This window comes from Abrus precatorius, unplaced genomic scaffold (assembly GCF_003935025.1).
Source record: "Abrus precatorius isolate BTA unplaced genomic scaffold, Abrus_2018 Scaffold11, whole genome shotgun sequence".
NCBI classification, from domain to species: Eukaryota; Viridiplantae; Streptophyta; class Magnoliopsida; order Fabales; family Fabaceae; genus Abrus; species Abrus precatorius.
Window position 1 is genome coordinate 27,578,607 of NW_020874303.1, and position 21,791 is coordinate 27,600,397.

Genomic DNA, 21,791 nt, shown 5'->3' on the forward strand with positions numbered 1-21,791 from the left:
TTTAGCCCTATGGCTTTTTTGCCCTAATCTACATGAATTAAGGTTAAATTAATTAGGACTGACTCATTTGACACCTCTAAAAAATAGAGGCTAAGTTCAATATAATTGTAAACAAAAAGTTTAATTTTTCTTTTTAACAAACAAAGGTCCCAAAATGTTTTTATAGAGGTAATAAAAGATGTTTACTTTTTAAGCAGAAAAAAATTTAAGAAAAGCCATACACTATTTAAGTACAAATAGGAAAAAGTTAAATTCAAGTTTTATGAAAAGAATTATATTAATGAGTATTCTTAAAATATTGATAAAGAACAATAAAATATATTTTATCAAATATAATTATATATAAAAGGACAAATGTTAAATAACTTTTATACTTTCAGTGTAATAAATATTTTTTAATAAAAAATTATTTCTTCTCAAAGCAGAAAAGAAGAAGCTTTATAAAGATAAAATGTTGGGTTAAGATATTAAAAAGAAAAATAGCTGAGAGATTAAGATAAAATGTTGAGCAAAAGCTACGGTGAATTAGTAAATAAAGTAAATAATTTATAAATAAATTAATAAAATAACTTACTATAATATATTTTAAAATTTTAAATATTTAAAATTTAATTTTATTATTTTTAAGACAATTAACATTTAAGGAAAAACATAATTATTCATTCACATAAAATTATGTCATATTCTCTTAAACTTATTCTTATCTTTATTTTTGAAGCAAATTCAATAATTTATTTTGTATTTTTAATATAAAGTTCAACGATAAATTGAGTAGCTACAACTAAAATTTGCTTTATAAAAGTCTAAAAAAATATAAACAATACAAAAGATCTAACGAAACCAACTAATTCTTTATTGGAATATTGTTGTAAATGTTTTATTCAATTTTTTTTTCTTTTATTTCAATTCCTTCATATTTCTCTCTACTTAATAGTATGCAAACATTTTTTTTCAAATATACCTTAAACTTACATAACCATTTTCCTTTTGAATTCATATACTTTCAACTATAATCTTTGTAAATTTGAAAACATCGTACACTCATCTTAATTATCTTAATAATTAATACTTTGATTTGATCAAAATAGAAGTAATGACTAAAGAAATTATGTGAAAAAAAAAATACAGTGAATTCATTTATTGTAAATTTTTCTAAGTCACTATTATCTTGTTAAGTGAAATTTAGATCATAATAAACTAATAAATTTTGTTAAAACTCACTTAAACCAACAACTATACGTTTAAGTGAATCATAATCAGAGATAAATTTAAAATTTTTGTCAAAGTTTACTTAAGCCAACACTATTAGCTTAAGTTAATGTTGTACTATATTACACAACTTAAAGTGTTTTATGTATTGCTTAAGTGAATTACCTCTAGTAAAATATCTTTTTCTGTAATTTTTATTTAAGTTTAAAAAATTAGCTTAAATTATGGGTGTCAAAATGGCCTAACCCGAGCTTGCTCCATTTAGAAACTAGGTCAGATTTTTAGCCTGACCTGTTTAAGAGTAAGTTGGCAGGCTACTGGAACAGCCAACCAAAAACTGATAAATAAATAAATAAAAGTTAGTGTGCCATTAAATTAATAAGTTAGTTCATTGAAAATTATGTTTTTTACAATAAATAATAACAAAATATTTAAAAAATGTTTTTATATTAATTAAAATTAATATTTAAATATTTTTTATTTTAAAAAAAATTGGGCTTGACGAGGCAACCCACCTTGGCCTGCATTTTAGCAAGCTAGGTAGATCGGCCAATTTTGCCACCTCTAGCTTAAATGATTATTGTAGAAACTGTGTGATTCAAAAATGACTATTGTCCAAAAAAATATGAGAATGATCTAAAAGAATATTGAATAATGTATTAATATAAAACTTCATTTTCATGTTGAATTTTGACTGTGAAAGTTTTTGTTCTAAAATTATTAGTTTCATAAATAAGATTTGTAAAGAATTCTAAAGATTTAAAATGATATTCAATATTTATTGATTTAAAAGTTATTTTTTATTATAATTTTAAACTTTTTAAAATGAGATTTGAAAATACATGATACGCAAAAGTGTAGAGAGAAAAAAAACAAACAAGTCTTGAAAATAAAAAATAACGTAATTTAAAGATATAAAATAATAAATTTTAAAAGTCTAAATTTAAAAATTTTTAACAAAAAATTAAATGATAAATAGATATAAATTTGTGTTCTTAAATTACATGTCAAAAATTTAGATTGTTTATAAATTTTAAAATATATTTAATAGTTTTAAAAATAGTCAACGGTGAATTACTTAATTTATTAATTTAATTTAACTTGAGCTAAAATTTTATTTTAATTTAAAAGATAGATGATAATGGATAAAATATTACAATTTTTAAAAAAAAATTAGTATCTTTAACTAATTTTTATCTAATAAGATTTTAAACTAAATATATATTTTTTTACTCTTACATTCCTTTTTTTATTTATAATAGTGTGATATCATGTGATTAATTGGTGAATAAATAAATATAATTATTTTCTTACCTTTGATAGGAGTGAGCATGGATTAGATTTGCATAAAATCTAGATGCATTTTAAATCTAATAATATGGATTAAATTTGCACAAAACTCATATAGATATATTTTAAATCCAATAATATGAATTGAATTTTAAATTAATATATTTTTTTAAACTGGTTTTAAAATTTAGATTCAGTTTAAAACTTGTTTTAAATTTGATTTTAAAATATTTATAATTTTACATATAAAATAATTTTTTTTATAAAAACTAAATTAAACATTAATTAATTTTATAGAGATAAAATAATTTTAATTTTTTTTGGATAGATGTATTTTAAAAATAAAATAATTAGAAGAAAAAAATGAAGATAAAAAAGATAAGAAGAAATAGGATGATTTATTAAAATATTAAAATTATATCTAATAGTAAAATTATTACTTTATTAAAAATAATTATAAAAATATATATTTTTAGTAAATTAATTAATTATTATTATTAGTATTTTTAGTATAATTTATTTATTTTCATTTATTTAAATGAGTACTTTTTTTAATATATTTTATTTATATTTATTCAAATAATATTTTTATTAAGATAAAGAAAATATTTTTCATGAAAAGTTCTCGATATATGTTGCAAAGTTCTCAACAATTTTTAACTATTAATATAAACGATTGATAGAAAGTGAGAGATAGAGAAATTCAAAATCTACAATTTTAAGAACTAGACATCAAATATGAAATGTTGTATATGCAAAAAATAAAAATAAAAATTGATAAATTAAATATAATTTTGTTAAATAAAATCTAATACATATCTGAACAATAAAAATAAAAAAATGGATAGGATATGGGATTATTTTAAAAATATGGATTAAATCCAGTTTGTTATGGTTAGAGATTGGGGTAATAAATCCAGATTTTTTTTGCCCATCTTGTCTTTGATTTGTTTTCTCATGTCAAATTTGTTTTATTTTACGAGCATAAATGTTATCGGACCCAAAAAGGCTTTATTATTGGGTACCCATATTTTTTAAATCCTCTAAACATGTGGTGGTTTGGATATATTTATTATGGATTAAGATCACAGGATATATTATTATTATTATTATTACTATTCTGGTATGTACTTTGAGAAGAAAAACCGCATAAACCATAACGAGTTCCTTACCACCGCACAACACTGACGCTGCAGCATTTTGCAGTTCGGTGGAGTTCCCTTTCTTCTCAGCTATACATGGAATAGACACTAGATAAAAAGGAATTAAAAAAAATTACGCAGATCCAACGGCCAGAATTTCGAGGCCGCACGAGCCCAAAATCGAAACGGTCTTTCTGGGCTCACTTGCTTCGTTCTCTCTCTCTCTCTAAAGCGGAAACCAAACTTATTTTTTTTTCTCACTTTGGTTTCACTTCTTTTCTGCACTGCGTTGCGTTCGTCGCTGTTTGGTGCGGTGGACTTTTTGGTCTTTTCAAGTTTCCATCACTCTGCCAATCGCACGGTCCCTCTACATCCACGTCACCTTCGTCTTCTTCATACCCTCCCCACCCTCCTTTCTGTCTTTCCCTTCCCTCACTATATAAAAACAACGTTTTCATTCCTTTAGGGTTTCCTAAAGCCATTCTCCATCGCACCGAGCAATTTTTCACCATCTCCAATATTTCATGTCTCTTTCCAGTTCCTCCTTCGTCCCTCAATTTCATCTTCCGCGCTTCTTCTCTCTCGATTCAGGTATTCCGCGCCTGAATCTCCCTGATTCAGATTTTTCTTTTTATGTTTCTGAGTTTTTTTTTTCTTAAATCGATTTCTGAATTGTGAACGTGGTTTAATTGTTGCTTTTTTTTTTATAAGTTGAGATTGGTTAGCTTTATTTATTTATATTTTTTAATTGGTGGTGTTGCGTTTGTTAGGGTTTTGATTGAGATTTGTTCGTCCGGGATTCAAATTTTTTTAATCGGATCCCAAAACGCGTTTTTGGCGGCAGTTTGGTGTTATGTTTCATGGCAATTGAGAAGAATAACTTTAAGGTGTTGAGGCTTGATTCCGAGTGTTCTCCCAGAAGTAGAGAAACTATGTCTAGTGATGAAGAGGAGCTTCGGGGGCGTGACTCTGCTGTGGAATCTGATGATGACGACGAGTTTGACGATGCTGATTCTGGAGCTGGGTCGGATGATTTTGATTTGCTGGAATTGGGTGAGACGGGGGCGGAATTTTGTCAGATTGGGAATCAGACTTGCAGCATTCCCTTGGAACTGTACGATCTTGCAGGACTTGAAGATTTACTGTCGCTGGATGTGTGGAATGAATGTCTGAGTGAAGAGGAGAGGTTTGAACTTGCCAAGTATCTGCCTGACATGGACCAAGAGACTTTTGTTCAAACCTTGCAAGAGCTTTTTACTGGTTGTAGCCTGCATTTTGGGAGTCCTAGCAAGAAGTTATTTGATATGCTGAAGGGTGGCTTGTGTGAGCCCAGAGTTGCTCTTTACAGGGAGGGCTTGAATTTTTTCCAGAAGCGTCAACACTATCATCTGTTGAGGAAGCATCAGAACAACATGGTTAGCAATCTTTGTCAGATAAGGGATGCTTGGCGTAACTGTAGAGGGTACAGTATTGAAGAAAGGCTCCGTGTACTGAACATTATGAGAAGTCAAAAGAGTTTGATGTATGAGAAGATGGAAGATTTGGAAGCTGATTCTTCAGATGAAGAGTCTGGTGAAGGTGTATGGAGCAGGAAGAGCAAAGATAGGAAAACCGCGCAGAAAATGGGTCACTATCCTTTCCATGGGGTGGTGGGTTCTGGTCTAGAACTCCAGCCACAAGGACGGTCAGTGGTTATGGAACAAGAGAAGTATGAGATGCAAAATCCAAAAGGCATACTCAAGTTGGCTGGTTCAAAGACAGCTTTGTTAAAAAACCGAACAGGTCGCTCATCTTCTTACCATGCTTCAGATATGAATCCTGGGCTAAATGGCTCAGCACCTGCTCTTTCTCAACAGAATAAATCAGTGGGATATGATTCAGGGTCAATGCACAGGTTGAGGGATCAGCTGTGGAATAGTGACAACGAAGAGGAAATGTCATATGGACTAACTGTCCATCAAGATCGCAATTTATCATGTAGCAAACTGATGGACAAGCCAGGTGTTCCAAGACTGGGAAAGAGGCATGGCCGTCTCAGAGGTGATGGGATAGATTCTGAAAATTTGATGGGTCTGTCTCTGTCCTCAAAGACTGATCTACATGGATACACTAGAAATGCAAACCAACCTTCTGATATGAAATTGTTCATTAGAAAGCCATCTTCTAAGAGAAGTTCTTACGAGTTTCCTAGAAAGGTTAAGCATCCAGAAAATCTTCAACAAATTGTAGGAAGTGATCAGGTAAAGTCTAGATTGAGGGGTTCACACTTACCACTTAAAGTCAATACAGTTGACTCAGCAGATTATGATGAACTTTTCTATGGAAACGAAACACCAGGACAAGAATTTGGAATGGATTCTTCATTTAGGTATAGTGATTGGAACCTGAAGGGCAAGAAATGGAAGGCAGGGAGAAAGTCTCCTGACCTCAGTTACACTGCTTATAGATCATCCTCTCCACAGGAGAGTGATAGACTTCTATCCTCTGAGTTCAGAGAAAAATCATTGCAGGAGAAGATCAGAGGGAATTTTATGAAGAACGGAGGAAAAGGTACAATGGCTTTGAGGGGTAACCAGATGCTTCTGAGAAGTGAACAAACTGAATCAGACTCATCTGAACAGTTGGATGATGATGAAGATAACAATCCTTTATTCCAGAGCAAATATCCTTACCTGATGGGTACTGCTTCTGGTTCTCGCCTGAAATCATTGAAGTCTCACCTAGATCCCAAGAGGGACAAATTTGTTACAGATTTCAAGCCACATGCAATAACGCACTCCAAAAAGAAGGGTAGCTTCTCGGAGCTGGGGCACATGCATGGTGCAGAAAATTACCATTCAAAAGCAAAGCAGAAGGGTGAAATACGCAATAATGGTTCGTTGCACAGCCAAGCTGCTAAATTTATTGGAGAGAACTGTCCTTCTGGATCAGATTTACTTAATGTTGGTGATGATGATTGGAAACAGGTATACAAGACAGGAAAGAATGGTAGAATACAGGAACCTATTAAAAGGTCACACATGCCCTCATCAAATGCATACACTGCTGAGCAAAAGAAGAAAGGCAGAACTGGTTTTGATCATTCCATGCTGAGGTCAAAATATTTGCATGATTATGCTGGTGATGGGGATGACTCACTTGAAAGACAGTTGCTAGTGGATGATAATGAAGATGGGCAAAGTAGGTATGGGAGAAAAAGGCAGAAATATGTTGCAAGTAAGGGTGATCAAAATGAGAGATCCGAGGCACCATTGCTTGGTTGCAAGAAGCGAAAAATGAAGGTTGATGCTTCAGATCTTGTTGGAAGAGAGGAAGATGCCAATCTTCTGTCAAACAACCAGACAGATGCTTCAACTTATTTGAAAAGAAAGTCAAAGAAAAAAATAGAGGCTGAGATGGTTAATTCAGAAATGGAAAATTCTGAACCACATGTTACAGATATTGGGACAGCAGATATAGAACTGGAAACAAAGCCACAGAAAAAGACGTTCACTTTGATCACACCTACTGTTCATACTGGATTTTCATTTTCTATTATGCACCTTCTTTCTGCAGTTCGCATGGCAATGATTAGTCCACCTTTAGAAGACAGTTTAGAATTGGGGAAACCTATAGAAGGGCGGAACAGAGTACATGAAGGACGTATGAATGATGCTCTTTCTAACAATAAGGTGACTGCCAATTGTGACCCTGCTGACCAAGTGAACATGCCATCTCTTACTGTTCAGGAGATTGTTAATCGTGTGAGATCAAACCCTGGCGATCCTTGTGTTCTAGAGACACAAGAGCCCCTCCAGGATTTGGTCAGAGGTGTTCTGAAGCTATTTTCTTCCAAAACAGCACCCCTTGGAGCAAAGGGTTGGAAGATACTAGCAGTTTATGAAAAAACTACCCGAATTTGGTCATGGACTGGTCCAGTTGTTCAGAATTCATCTGACCATGATAACATTGAGGAGATGACATCTCCTGAAGCTTGGGGTCTTCCTCATAAGATGCTTGTCAAGTTGGTTGATTCCTTTGCCAATTGGTTGAAATGTGGTCAGGAAACTCTTCAACAAATTGGAAGCCTTCCTGCACCACCTTTGGCCTTGATGCAAGTCAATCTTGATGAGAAGGAAAGGTTTAGAGACCTGAGGGCCCAAAAGAGTCTTAGCACCATAAGTACAAGTTCAGAGGAAGTAAGAGCATATTTTCGCAAGGAGGAAGTTCTCAGGTACTCAATTCCTGACAGAGCATTCTCTTATATTGCAGCTGATGGTAAAAAATCTATCGTGGCACCTTTGAGAAGGTGTGGCGGTAAGCCAACATCAAAAGCCCGAGACCATTTTATGTTGAAACGTGATCGTCCACCACATGTTACAATTCTTTGTCTTGTCAGAGATGCAGCAGCTAGGCTACCTGGAAGTATTGGCACTAGAGCCGATGTTTGTACATTAATTCGAGATTCTCAATACATCGTTGAAGATGTTTCTGATGCACAAATTAACCAAGTAGTTAGTGGAGCCTTGGATAGATTGCATTATGAACGTGATCCTTGTGTACAATTTGATGGGGAAAGGAAACTGTGGGTTTATTTACACAGAGAAAGAGAAGAAGAAGATTTTGAGGATGATGGCACTTCATCCACAAAGAAATGGAAGAGGCAGAAAAAAGATGCTGCAGATCAAGGAACAGCTGATCAAGTAACATTAAATGTTGCTTGTCATGGAACTGGGGAGCAAAGCGGATATGATTTGTGCTCAGATCTCAATGGTGATCCACCATGCCTTGATGATGATAAGGGAATGGAACTGTTGTCTATTGATACAAGGCTAAATGTGGACGATAATGTTGATGTCAATCGTGCTTCTGAAGGAGGGAATGTTTGTGATGGTAATTCAATGGCTTGGGAGGCTCTTGGTTTAAATCCTCCTCGAGAGTTATGCCAAGAAAATTCAACTAACGAAGATTTTGATGATGAATCCTTTGGGAGAAAAAGGCCTGTTGGGCTACTGAGTGCAAGCTTATTGTGAAGAATTCCTAAGGTAGTTTCTTACATCATTTTGCCATTATTCTGATTGCATGTTGTTCCTTGCCATTTGCTTGCTTGTTATGAAATTTCATTATACATTTGCTAAGGTGGTTTTGGAAAGCAAAATTTGAATAAACTACAGTTTCTTGGTTTTCCCCTATAGCAATGGGAACATCTATTAGTACTTGTGACTTATGCATAGGGATACTCGTTTCTGCATATGCCCATTGTCATTCAATAGTTTGGTCATCCTGATTGTATCTGTGCTTGTAAATAATGTGGGTGCAGTATCCTTGTCTATTGATTTGATTGGAAAGAATAGAGTAGAATAGAATATGATCTTTCAAAGATCGGGCAATTTGGTTAGATTGGCAACTTGGCTGAATGTTTAATGGCTTTACATTCCACAAATAATACCTTTTGGATCACAATGTTTAATGATTTGAAGTTGGCTTCTTCTGTGATCGATCAAGGAGCTCAATGTGGCACTGTTGTCTTGCGTCGCAAAATTCTTTCATATCTGTAATATCACTGTTCTTTCATGGGATTGATATGATTTTTATTTATGTTTTACATGTCTTGTTTGGTGTTTGTGAGATAATATTTATTTATTTTTTATAAAATAAATTCCACTTTATGTATGATCCTATGATATAATGCTATCCTTCTATGCTTTGGGTTTATCAGGAAAAGTCAGTCCAATGATGAAGGCATCAATAATTAAGTTGTTGATGACCTCAGCTCTGAAAGTGATGATGATGATGATGAAAGGTCCAGTAGTTTTGAATTCTATGACGAAGAAAAGCAGAAGGAAAAGTGAAAGGGTCTAGATCTTGCTACTACACTTGAGCATATATTGACAAATACGTTCCAAGGCTTCATGACAATCCTATAGTAAGAATCTTTAAATCATTTATGTCACAGTAAAAAAATGTTTCCCTTATGTGTTTTTTCTTGGACTGAAGGTAATATGTATTATGTAACACGGTAAAGTTTGTAGTTGGTTTTTGCTTTTTCAGATCTTTGCATATGATAGTTTCTTAGAGCATATAGAATTTAGTCGTGAAGAAATATTGGGAAGAAATTGCAGGTATGCAGTTTGCTTTAAGTTGAATATCATCAGCATAAAATAAATATCAAAACACTTGACTCACATATAACATCTTCAAGAATCAAGCTGAAATTTTTTTTTTTAATTTGACTTAATTATTGAAATAGTTTGCCTCCAACTTTACCTCAGGCTTCTTTAATTGCATTTTAAATGCTCCCCGTGGAGACCAACCAAAAATTTCCAAAAATAAGGAGCCTAGTCATTGCAGAAGATATATGAATGTAGCAAAATGACCGAAAAAAACAGGAAACTGAACTGAAGTAAAATTATTAGAGGGCCAGTATACTAATGCTAGTGGAACCTAGTGATACAAATTTAAATTTATGAAAATTTCAAGCGATTAATGTACCTGGAAATGTCACGGAGTTGTCTTGTATAATATCAAAATTTTGTGTATTTGCCTCATGTGTGCTATTTGGCTATGTAGGTGTCTGCAAGCTCCAAAATGATTTACCTACTGTGAGAAAAATTAGAGAGGAAATTAGAGAGGCAATTGACAAGCAAACAGTTACTGTGCAACTCATTAGTTAAAAAGAGTGGTAAGCTTGTTCGATTTTCTGCGGGGAAAACCACTTTCATTAGCTAATTTCTTATAGATTGGAAGTAAGCATCAAATGCATATCTCATATATAGGGGTACGAAATATGTAATTGAGTTTGAAATGATAGGAAATGTTTGATATTCAATATCGCACGAATTAGTTTATTTAAAGAAATACAAAATACTCTTACCTCTTAATGTTTTTCATGAATACATTAACAACGTTTGGATCAATAATGTTGCAATTTTTACTCCACTTGCTATTAGGTTTTGTATTTCCCAGATTTAAAACAAGTCCATTTGAAATCCATCAGCAAGTCAAACAAACTGCAGAAATTGTCGTGAGGCTGGGAAGGAACTTCCGGATGCTAATCTGGTTAACATCTACTACTGGTTATCTTTGTCTTCTAAAGAGTTTTGACTTCAATAGTCACCTTCAGAAACCAGATATTATGGTGAATCATTCAAAAGTATTTCACCCAAACCTCATAGGAAGGATGACGCTACCTGGAGGAGCTATCCCGTCGATGGTATTACTTTCGTATTTGAGAGTATGTTATATGTCATGTTTACTTGATTTCTTTTTATTTTTATTATCCGCCTAAAGAATTAGGAATTCCTTTTACACTGTACAGCTATGCTATTATAAACTTCATGGTTCATTTCAGTTGTGCTAAATTATCTTTTGTTTTTTTAACCTTTCCGCAGTTCTTTAGATTTCTGGGAAGTGGGTAGTGATCATAATTTTTTCTTAAATTATATATTATATCAAATATTGTTTATTTATAAAAAACATAACCTGAAACCACTATAGTTCCTTCTGTATTTCATAGGATAGTAAGTATTTTGAATTTTCCGTGTAATGTCTTGTTGAATTTATGTTATTTTGCAAATTATTCTTTGACCTTGGTTTTGCAGGTCCTAGAAAGTGCAGAACCGATAGGCTTAAAGTCACTTTAGGCCAATTAAACCTTAATTAATTCCTTGTAGTCGGGAGATATTGGCAGGTCTTTTTCTCCCCCCTTTCTCTATTACATTACCCCTATTTGACAGTTGCATGAAGGGGGGGGGGGGGTTTAAATTAATTGTACGACTATCATAATCATCTACGACTGACATACTAATTGAAGTTTTCGCTTCTACTGTTAATTCTAGCCTTAAGGATGAATTTGTCTCTCAAGTTAACTTACTATTCTAATGAGCTCAAGATTTTAAGATCTTAATTATAATTTCTTTATTGATTTATTGATTTTTTCTTTCTGCTTCATCATTTTCCAAAGCAAGCTCTCGTGGTGATGATATTATTATCATATATTATAGGCTTGCAGCGTACATATGTTGGAGCTACGCACATGGAAGTGGAACTGCTCATTATTTTGCCGTGAAGGTTATGGATAAGGGTGTTAAGCTCAATCGCAAGAAGGATCTTCTTCTTTTTGTTTTGGTCCGTACGATTATTTAACATGGCCTTTATAGAAACTATATTGACTTCATTTAACTGGTTTCACTTAATTCAAGTTTCTATTGGATTCTGAAAATCCAAATATTAGTTTTGTATTACATACATGCACCTTTCACATATATGTATGTAACTATGGATAGGACAACAATTTGTGTTATGAATTCTTCTAATCACCTGTTACTTAAGAAACAAAATTACTATTCTATTTGTGGAAATCGAGTTAGAGCAACAATTGCCACTTGTCGTAAGTTTACCTTAAACATATCCACTTCTGCTTTTCCGTGCTTTAATTTATTCGGATTTACGTTTTTCTTAAACTTTCCCGTTTCCGTTTTTTGACGTGGCCCCAATTGGGCGAAGAGCCCTGTCTGAACTTACCATATTGAAAATGATGATTAAGGCACTTCTCGTTTTCTAGATTTTCTCTCTTTTCTTATTATTATTGTAGTTGTCGTACTTGTATATCTTTTATTCTTATCTGTTTCACACTCGGACAGATCAAGAAAAATAAAAGCAAAAGAAAGAATACCATTAATTACAAGTATTTTTATAAAAAAATGTTTAAAAAAACAATATTAATTAACAATTAAGAGAAAATATATTTCACCAGAATTTAGATTCATCATGTTATAAATTCATAGTCTTAAAAAATAGGTATATAGTTTATTTAAAACTAAAACAATTATAAGACTGTTGTGACATCTTCCATTTACTAATATTTTTTATTATCTATGCTAAATAAACTATATTTTGAGTCGATGTTAGTGTCACCAAAAAAGGAATATTCTTTTCTTTTTTTTTTCATTTGAGAAACATTTAGATTGCATTTTATTTTATTTTTTGCTTTTTTCCTTTATTTTTGAGAGATTAATGCATGTACACTTTAGTTTTTTAATTATCATTGTATATAGAGTTTTTTTTTCCTTTTAGCATTATTTGTTACTAGTTCGGATTTCCTATTATAAACTTCGATAATTTAAAAGATATAATGGAAATTCTCTTTGGAGGTCTCAAAGTTAACAGTTGTTCAAAGTATCATCTCCTCTATTAATATTAAAAAAAATACCTTTAAAAGATTCATTTATCGTTACTAATTACTAAGACAAACTCATTTGCATTAAAAGTATAAGGCATATTAACATCTTAAAAATGAGATTATATTCAAATAAAAGAGAAGACGATATTATAATTCACATAACTCCCATGATCATTGCCGGTTTGTTCTCTTGTTCTTTGATCTTATGATTGTTTTTTTCTTCTAATTTTATTGAAAACATATGCTAGAGCAATAACCCAATTTTTAAATGACTTATAAACTGTCACAAATTTTATCAAATGTTTAATTATCTCTCTCTCTCTGTACCAGGTAGAACAGATAAATAAATCAATAAGTGAGAAGGTTAATTATAAAATTTTGTGTAAAATGTATTTTGAGAAGTTTTAGAAATATACTAGCTAATATATTTGTTAACATACTTTTAATTATTTAAAAAAAAACAAAATTTAGATGTACTTTCATAAGTATTGTTAATGTTATTTTAAAATGAAAATTTTAACTTGATAATATAAAATTACAGTATTAAATGTTATATTACCAATGTGATTCAAATTCTAAATTAAAAAATAGTACCTATAGTATTGTAGTCAAATATTGTTTATTTTAAAATTTGTTAAAAACTATAAAAATGTAAAAATTTATTAAATTAAATTTGAGATTCATATATTTTTATAATTTTTAATTAATTTTAATTAATAATATGTTAAAAAGATTAGTTAAATAAAATATTATTAGCATTTATAATATATTTTAATATTTTAAAGATATAAGTATTATTATCTTTGTCCTTGTTTATAGGATAAAAAATATTAATTTTAAACTTTAAAACTAAATTTAAGCAACTAATAATAATAAAAATTTATTTAAAAAAGTATTTATTATATTTTATAATTTTAATATGATAAATATGTTTTATTCGAATAAAAACTTTATACATTTACATATTTAAACTCATCTCTCAAAAGAGTTGAAATTAACAAATCAAAAATAGTACCGTATTTCTTAAACAGCTCTGTCAAATGATACAAAGAAATTTCGCACGAGAAAAGGGCGAAGAAACATGGTATTATTTATTGAATGAATAATAAATTTAGAAAAAAAAGGGAAAGAGATGGAAATTAATTACAGTACTTGTAATTCGTATACAAGTTTGTGTGTATATTATAGAAATGCAAAATAATTTTTTAATCTATTTTATATTATAAATGATATTATTTTGTTTAAAAATATTAAAGTGGATTTATTCTGAAGGACGTAAAACATTAGAATATACTTTGGAGAAGGAAGAAAATAAACCTTATTGACTTCCCACCGCACTGCAACGCTAACGGTGCAGCATTTTGCAGTTCTAAATTTTAATCGAGTCTTATAAGAAGGAGTGTAAACGACGTCGGATAGCGGTCAATCTGGATCTGACGTTAGATCCAACGGTGAGAACTGGAGCCGCATGGGCCAACGATGGATTAGCAACTCACAACGGTTTTTCATGACTCACTTGCCTCGCTCGCTCGTTGGCTCGCTCAGTCTGACTCACCTTCTCTCTCGTCTTCCCTTTCTCTCTCTAACACCGAAACCAAACCCTTTTTTTCTCACTTTTGTTTCGCTTCTTCTCTCTGCATTGCGTTGCATTCATCCCTGTTTGGTGCGGTGGACCTTTTGGTCTTTTCACATTCCCATCACACTCCCAATCACACGGTCCCTCTCCATCCACGTCACCTTCGTCTTCTTCATACCCTCTCCACCCTCCTTTCTGTCTCTCCCTTCTCTCACTATATAACAACAACGTTTTCATTTCTTTAGGGTTTCCTAAAGCCATTCTCCACCGCACTGCACAATCATCCATCGTCTCCAACATTTCATGTCTCTTTCCACTTCCTCCTTCGTTCCTCAATTTCATCTTCCGCGTCTCTTCTCTTGCGTTTAAGGTATTTCACGCCCGAATCTCCCCTATTCCGATACTTTCTTATGTTTCTCAGATTTTTTTTTCAAAATTCGGTTTTCTGAATTGTGTTCGCGGTTTGATTATTGTCGTTGTTTTTAATAAGTTGAGATTGGTTAGATTTTATTTTTATATATTTTTTAATTGGTGGTGTTGCGTTTGTTAGGGTTTTGATTGAGATTTGTTCGTGCGGGGTTCAAATTTTTTAAATTGGGTCCCTGAACGCGTTTTTGGCGGCAGTTTGGTGTTATGATTCATGGCAATTGAGAAAAACAACTTTAAGGTGTTGAGGCCTGATTCCGAGTGTTCTCCCCGAAGTGGAGAAACTATGTCTAGTGACGAAGAGGAGCTTCGGGGGCGTAACTCTGCCGTAGAATCCGATGATGATGATGAGTTTGACGATGCTGATTCTGGGGCAGGGTCTGATGATTTTGATTTACTGGAATTGGGCGAGACGGGGGCGGAATTTTGTCGGATTGGGAATCAGACTTGCAGCATTCCTTTGGAACTCTACGATCTTGCAGGGCTTGAAGATATACTGTCGGTGGATGTGTGGAACGAATGTCTGAGTGAGGAGGAGAGGTTTGAACTTGCCAAGTATCTGCCTGACCTGGACCAAGAGAATTTTGTTCAAACCTTGCAAGCGCTTTTCACTGGTGGTAACCTCCATTTTGGGAGTCCTATCAAGAAGTTATTTGATATGCTGAAGGGTGGCTTGTGTGAGCCCAGAGTTGCTCTTTACAGGGAGGGCTTGAATTTTTTCCAGAAGCGACAACACTATCATCTGTTGAGGAAGCATCAGAATAACATGGTTAGCAATCTTTGTCAGATAAGGGACGCTTGGCGTAACTGTAGGGGGTACAGTATTGAAGAAAGGCTCCGTGTACTGAACATTATGAGAAGTCAAAAGAGTTTGATGTATGAGAAGATGGAAGATTTGGAAGCTGATTCTTCAGATGAAGAGTCTGGTGAAGGTGTATGGAGCAGGAAGAGCAAAGATAGGAAAATTGCACAGAAAATGGGTCGCTATCCTTTCCATGGGGTGGGTTCTGGTCTAGAATTCCCGCCCAGAGGACGATCAGTGGTTATGGAACAAGAGCAGTATGGGAAGCAAAACCCAAAAGGTATACTCAAATTGGCTGGTTCGAAGACACCTTCAGTAAAGGACCCAACGGGTCGCTCATCTTCTTACCATGCTTCAGATATGAATCCTGGGCTTAATGGTTCAGCACGTGCTCTTTCCCAACAGAAAAAGTCAGTGGGATATGATTCAGGGTCAATGCTCAGGTTAAGGGATCAGCTATGGAATGGTGACAATGATGAGGAAATGTCATATAGACTAAGTGTCCAAGATCACAATTTACCACGCAGCAACCTTGTGGACAAGTCTGGTGTTCGCAGACTTGGAAAGAGGCATGACCGTCTACGAGGCGATGGGACAGATACTGACAATTTGACGGGTCTATCTCTGTCTTCAAAGACTGATCTACATGGATACTCTAGAAATTCAAACCAATCTTCTGATATGAAAATGTTCACAACAAAGCCATCTTCTAAGAGAGGTTCCTATGAATTTCCTAGAAAGGTTAGGCATCCTGAAAATGTTCAACAATTTTTAGGTAGTGATCAGGTAAAGTCTAGATTGAGGGGTTCACAGTTACCACTTAAAGTCAATACAGTTGATTCCGCAGATTGTGATGAACTTTTCTACAGCAACGAAACACCAGGACAGGAATTTGGTATGGATTCCTCACGTAGATATGATGATTGGAATCTAAAGGGCAAGAAGTGGAAGGCAGGGAGAGAGTCTCCTGATCTCAGTTACACTGCTTATAGATCTTCCTCTCCACAGGTGAGTGAAAGATTTCTATCCTCTGACTTTAGAGCAAAGTCATTGCAGGAGAAGATCAGAGGGCCTTTTATGAAGAACGGAGGAAAAGACACAATGGCTTTGAGGAGTAACCAGATGCTTCTTAGAAGTGAAGAAACTGAATCAGACTCATCTGAACAGTTGGATGATGACGAGGATAACAATCCTCTATTCCAGAGCAAATATCCTTATCTGATGGGTACAGCTACTGGTTCACGCACTAAATCATTGAAGTCTTATCTAGATCCCAAGAAGGACAAATTTGTTACAGATTTCAAATCACGTGTACTAACACAGTCCAAAAAGAAAGGTAGCTTTGCAGAGCAGGGGCGTAAGCATGGTGTAGAAAATTACCTTTCAAAAGCCAAACAGAAGGGTGAAATACGCAATGGTGGTCCTTTGCATAACCAGGCTGGTAAATTTATTGAAGAGAGCTATCCCTCTGGATCAGATATGCTTAATGCTGGTGATGATGATTGGAAACAGGTATACAAGAAAGGCAGAAAAAATGGTCAAATACGAGAACACATAGAAAGGTTAGACATGCCCTCATCAAATGCATATACTGCTGAGCGAAAGAAGAAAGGGAGGACTGGCCTTGATCATTCCATTATGAGGTCAAAATATTTGCATGAGTATACTGGTGATGAAGATGACTCACTTGAAAGACAGTTGCTAGTGGATGATAATGAAGTTGGACAAAGTAGGTATGGAAGAAAAGGGCAGATATATGCTACATATAAGGGTGATCAAAATGATAGATCGGAGGCATCATTGCTTGGTTGCAACTCAATAATGAAAAAGCGAAAAATGAAGGATGATGCAGCAGATCTTGGTGGAAGAGATGAAGATGTTAATCTTCTGTTGAACACCCAGACAGATGATTCAACTTATGTGAAAAGAAAGTCAAAGAAAAAAACAGATGTTGGGATGATTAATTCAGAAAAGAAAAATTCTGAACTGCATGTTACTGATATGGGGACAGCAGATATAGAACTGGAAACCAAGCCGCAGAAAAAGACATTTACTTTGATCACGCCTACAGTTCATACTGGATTTTCATTTTCTATTATACATCTTCTTTCTGCAGTTCGCATTGCAATGATTAGTCCACTTGCAGAAGACGGTTTAGAATTGGGGAAACCTAGAGAAGAGCAAAACAAAGTACAGGAAGGAGGAGGTGTGAATGGGGCTCTTTCTAACCATAAGATGCCTGCCAATTGTGAGCCTGCTGACCAAGTGAACATGCCATCTCTTACTGTTCAGGAGATCGTTAACCATGTGAAATCAAACCCTGGTGATCCTTTTATTCTTGAGACCCAAGAACCACTGCAGGATTTGGTCAGAGGTGTTCTGAAGCTATTTTCTTCCAAAACAGCACCCCTTGGAGCAAAGGGTTGGAAGGTACTAGCAGTTTATGAAAAAACTTCAAGAAGTTGGTCTTGGACTGGGCCAGTTAATCATAATTCATCTGACCATGATAACGTTGAGGAGGTGACATCTCCTGAAGCTTGGGGTCTTCCTCGTAAGATGCTTGTCAAGTTGGTTGATTCCTTTGCCAATTGGTTGAAATGCGGTCAGGAAACGCTTCAACAAATAGGAAGTCTTCCTGCACCTCCTTTATCCTCTATGCAAGTCAACCTTGATGAGAAGGAAAGGTTTAGAGACCTGAGGGCTCAAAAGAGTCTTAACACCATAAGCCCAAGTTCAGAGGAAGTAAGGGCATATTTTCGCAAGGAGGAAGTTCTCAGGTACTCAATTCCTGACAGAGCATTCTCTTATACTGCAGCTGATGGTAAAAAATCTATCGTGGCACCTTTGAGAAGGTGTGGCGGTAAGCCAACATCGAAAGCCCGAGACCATTTTATGTTAAAACGTGATCGTCCACCACATGTTACAATTCTTTGTCTTGTCAGAGATGCAGCAGCTAGGCTACCTGGAAGTATTGGCACTAGAGCAGATGTTTGCACATTAATTCGTGATTCTCAATACATTGTTGAAGATGTTTCTGATGCACAAATTAATCAAGTAGTTAGTGGAGCCTTGGATAGATTGCATTATGAACGTGATCCTTGTGTACAGTTTGATGGGGAAAGGAAATTGTGGGTTTATTTACACAGAGAAAGAGAAGAGGAAGATTTTGAGGATGATGGCACTTCATCCACAAAGAAATGGAAGAGGCAGAAAAAAGATGCTACCGATCCATCTGATCAAGGAACAGTAACTGTTGCTTGTCATGGAACTGGGGAGCAAAGCGGGTATGATTTGTGCTCAGATCTCAATGTGGATCCACCATGCATTGATGATGATAAGGGAATTGAACTTTTGTCTACTGATACAAGGCTAAATGCTGAGGACAATGTTGATGTTAATCGTTCTTCTGAAGAAGGCAATGTTTGTGATGGAAATTCAATGGCTTGGGAGGCTCTTGGTGTAAATCGCACCCGAGAGTTATGCCAAGAAAATTCAACAAATGAAGATTTTGATGATGAGTCCTTTGGGAGAGAAAGACCTGTTGAAATACTAAGTGCAAGCTTATTGTGATGTACAGGTAGTTCTTCACACCATTTTGGCATTATTATGATTGCATATTGCTCCTTTACGTTTGGTGGTTTGTGAACTATCATAACAATTTTGCTTATGGTAATATTTATAATTTTAAAGAAAGAAGAGAGACACTAGAGCCGCTTGGCTTGGGTGGTTTTGAGAATTAAAATTTGAATAATACAGTTTCTTGGTTTTTCTGTTCATCGATATTGATATGTCTCTTTTGCTGCCTTGATTTTGTCAGGAAATTATAGTAATGGAACATCTATTAATACTTGTGACTTATTCAAAGATATACTTGTTTCTGCAGACTCTGGTCCTTCTGCATTCGAGAGTTCGGTCTGCCTGGTTGTAGCTGTGCTTGTACATAGATGCGGGCGCAGTATCTTTGTATATTGATTTGATCGTAAAGAATAGAATAGAATAGAATAGAATGTGATCTTGTTGAAGATCGTGCACTTTGGTTAGATTAGCTGGATGTTTTAACAGCTTTACATCCCATTAATAATACTCTTTTGGATCAAGGAGCTCAATGTGGCGTTGTTGTATTTCATCGCAACATTCTTATTTTATCTGTATATATCGCTCAATTAAGACATGATGTCAAAACATCCAATAAGTCTGTTCACCCAAATGAACAGGACAAAATATTAATTACCCTCAGATGAAAAGCACGAGACATTATTACTCATTGCCTGGTTGATATTTTTGTGCTTACTTTGGTGGTGTAGTCTTGAGAACGATCTTTGACAAACTGACCCATGGAGCTACACATGTATTTAACACTGGCAAGACCCTTATTTTAATTCGCATTTAGAAGTATAAAGGTGTTGGATATTTTCATTCCGACTTTTCAATAAATTTTTCTTTTGTGTTAGGAAGGCGGTAACCCCAAAGTGGTTGCCAACGGTTCTCTCTCAATTATAAATGAATTTTTTTGAATTTTTTTAATATTTTTTTGTTAAATTTCTTGATTTAGAAATATTTAAATAAATTATTACACATGTTTTATGAAAATATTAAAAATGAAGGAGAAAGTATTTTTTTATTAAACTAATATTATAAAATATGTAACAAATTATTTAAATAGTGTTCACTATGAATGTATCATGTGTTCTTGACAAGTTTTATTTTTCATTTAAGGGATATTAATTCTTTATACATTCAATCTCTTTTTCTTTTATCTATTCTTCTCTTTTCTGTTTTCTTTCTAGTTAAGCGGCCTGACAAAGATTTATGACTTGACCTACTTTAGGACTAATATGGCCTGATCTTTTAATAAATAAATAAAGTTTAAATTTTTTTTAAAGCCTGTTTAAATAAATAAGTGAAATTTAAACTGATTACAAAGTTTGTTAAACTTTAAGGTCGATCTATATACATATATAATGTTATTAATATTAAAAAATAAAATTATCAAAATGAATTAAAGTCTTATGTTTTACTCCACTTAACCTTTTATGTAGTCTTGGTTTTTTTAAAACTTTATAATTAGTAGGTTAATTTTTACTCCAAGTCCCAATATAAAGAAAATGATGGATTAGACACCTATTTCTAAAAGTAATTAATAACTATTATATTATTTATTTATAATAATTATTAAATTATTTTATTTTAAAAAATTAAAAATTATATTTTAAATATAAAAATTAATTTTAAAAGTAAAAAATATTTATTCAATATATTCAAATTTTATCATAAAAATAATATTAAATATAATTATATTATAAATATTATAAAATTAAATTAAATTTAAATTTTATATTTAGTTAATTTTTTATTTTAATTTAATATGGTATGTTAATAATTTATGATTTTAATTAAGAATTAGTAATAAATATTTTTAACTAAACAATAATTAAATTATAAAATAACATTTTATAAAATATTATTTAATAATTATTTTAGTAAATTTAATCATTCTTGTATGTTTTGATATTATTTAATGACCTTCAATAATTATAGATTCAGTTTATTTTTAAATATGGTATGGTTACTATATTAAAAGTAGGTAAATCATGTGGTACCCATAAAAATTTTCAAGGTACCATATATGAAATATTCAAACCAATAATATTTAGACACGTATTTAAATAATAAATTTATTTAATAATTAATTATTATATTTGTTATATTTAAATAAATTAAAGAGCTATTAAGTTTTTGAACCAAATCAAGATGAAATTAAAATTAAACAAATTGAAATTTAAAAATAAAATAATAATATTATATTAATATATTTTTTATATTTTTAATTTTAATATTATTAATATTTAATTATTTAATTATCATATTAATATATTATGTTATAATTCTTTTTATTTATAATAAATAGGAATTATATTCTATTCAAAACTAAAAATATTTATACACCACTTTAAATAATAAATTTATTTAATAATAAATTTTTATATTTATTATATTTAAACAACTTAAAGAGTAATTAAGTCTCGAAAAAAGAACATGATGTAATTAAAACTAAATAAACAAAAATTTAAAAATAAAATAATAATATTATATTAATATATTTTTTAAATTTTAAATTTTATTATTATTAATATTCAATTATTTAATTATTATATTAATATATTATATTTTAATTTTTTTTATAAT

General features: G+C 32.5%; 2 protein-coding genes across 4 annotated transcripts; both read left to right on the forward strand.

Moving 5' to 3' along the window:
* Positions 1-3,598: 3,598 nt before the first annotated feature.
* On the forward strand, positions 3,599-19,608 carry LOC113856147. Its single transcript, XM_027487837.1, has 3 exons — positions 3,599-4,232; positions 4,412-8,660; positions 19,484-19,608. The coding sequence occupies exon 2, from the start codon at positions 4,502-4,504 to the stop codon at positions 8,651-8,653; it is 4,152 nt and encodes a 1,383-aa protein (XP_027343638.1). The 5' UTR covers positions 3,599-4,232; positions 4,412-4,501; the 3' UTR covers positions 8,654-8,660; positions 19,484-19,608.
* LOC113856146 lies at positions 14,279-19,867 on the forward strand. 3 transcript variants are annotated; one of them, XM_027487836.1, is made up of 3 exons: positions 14,279-14,345; positions 14,928-19,182; positions 19,489-19,867. In XM_027487836.1, the coding sequence occupies exon 2, from the start codon at positions 15,018-15,020 to the stop codon at positions 19,173-19,175; it is 4,158 nt and encodes a 1,385-aa protein (XP_027343637.1). In that variant the 5' UTR covers positions 14,279-14,345; positions 14,928-15,017; the 3' UTR covers positions 19,176-19,182; positions 19,489-19,867. The 3 variants fall into 3 exon arrangements, with proteins under 3 accessions (XP_027343637.1, XP_027343636.1, XP_027343635.1); XM_027487835.1 differs by having other exon boundaries at positions 14,336-14,747; positions 19,423-19,867; XM_027487834.1 differs by having other exon boundaries at positions 14,336-14,747.
* Positions 19,868-21,791: the final 1,924 nt, after the last annotated feature.

Bases quoted from the DNA above. Each gene is read 5' to 3' on its own strand.
- LOC113856147 (XM_027487837.1), top strand. From the start codon at position 4,502: ATGGCAATTGAGAAGAATAACTTTAAGGTGTTGAGGCTTGATTCCGAG.
- LOC113856146 (XM_027487836.1), top strand. From the start codon at position 15,018: ATGGCAATTGAGAAAAACAACTTTAAGGTGTTGAGGCCTGATTCCGAG.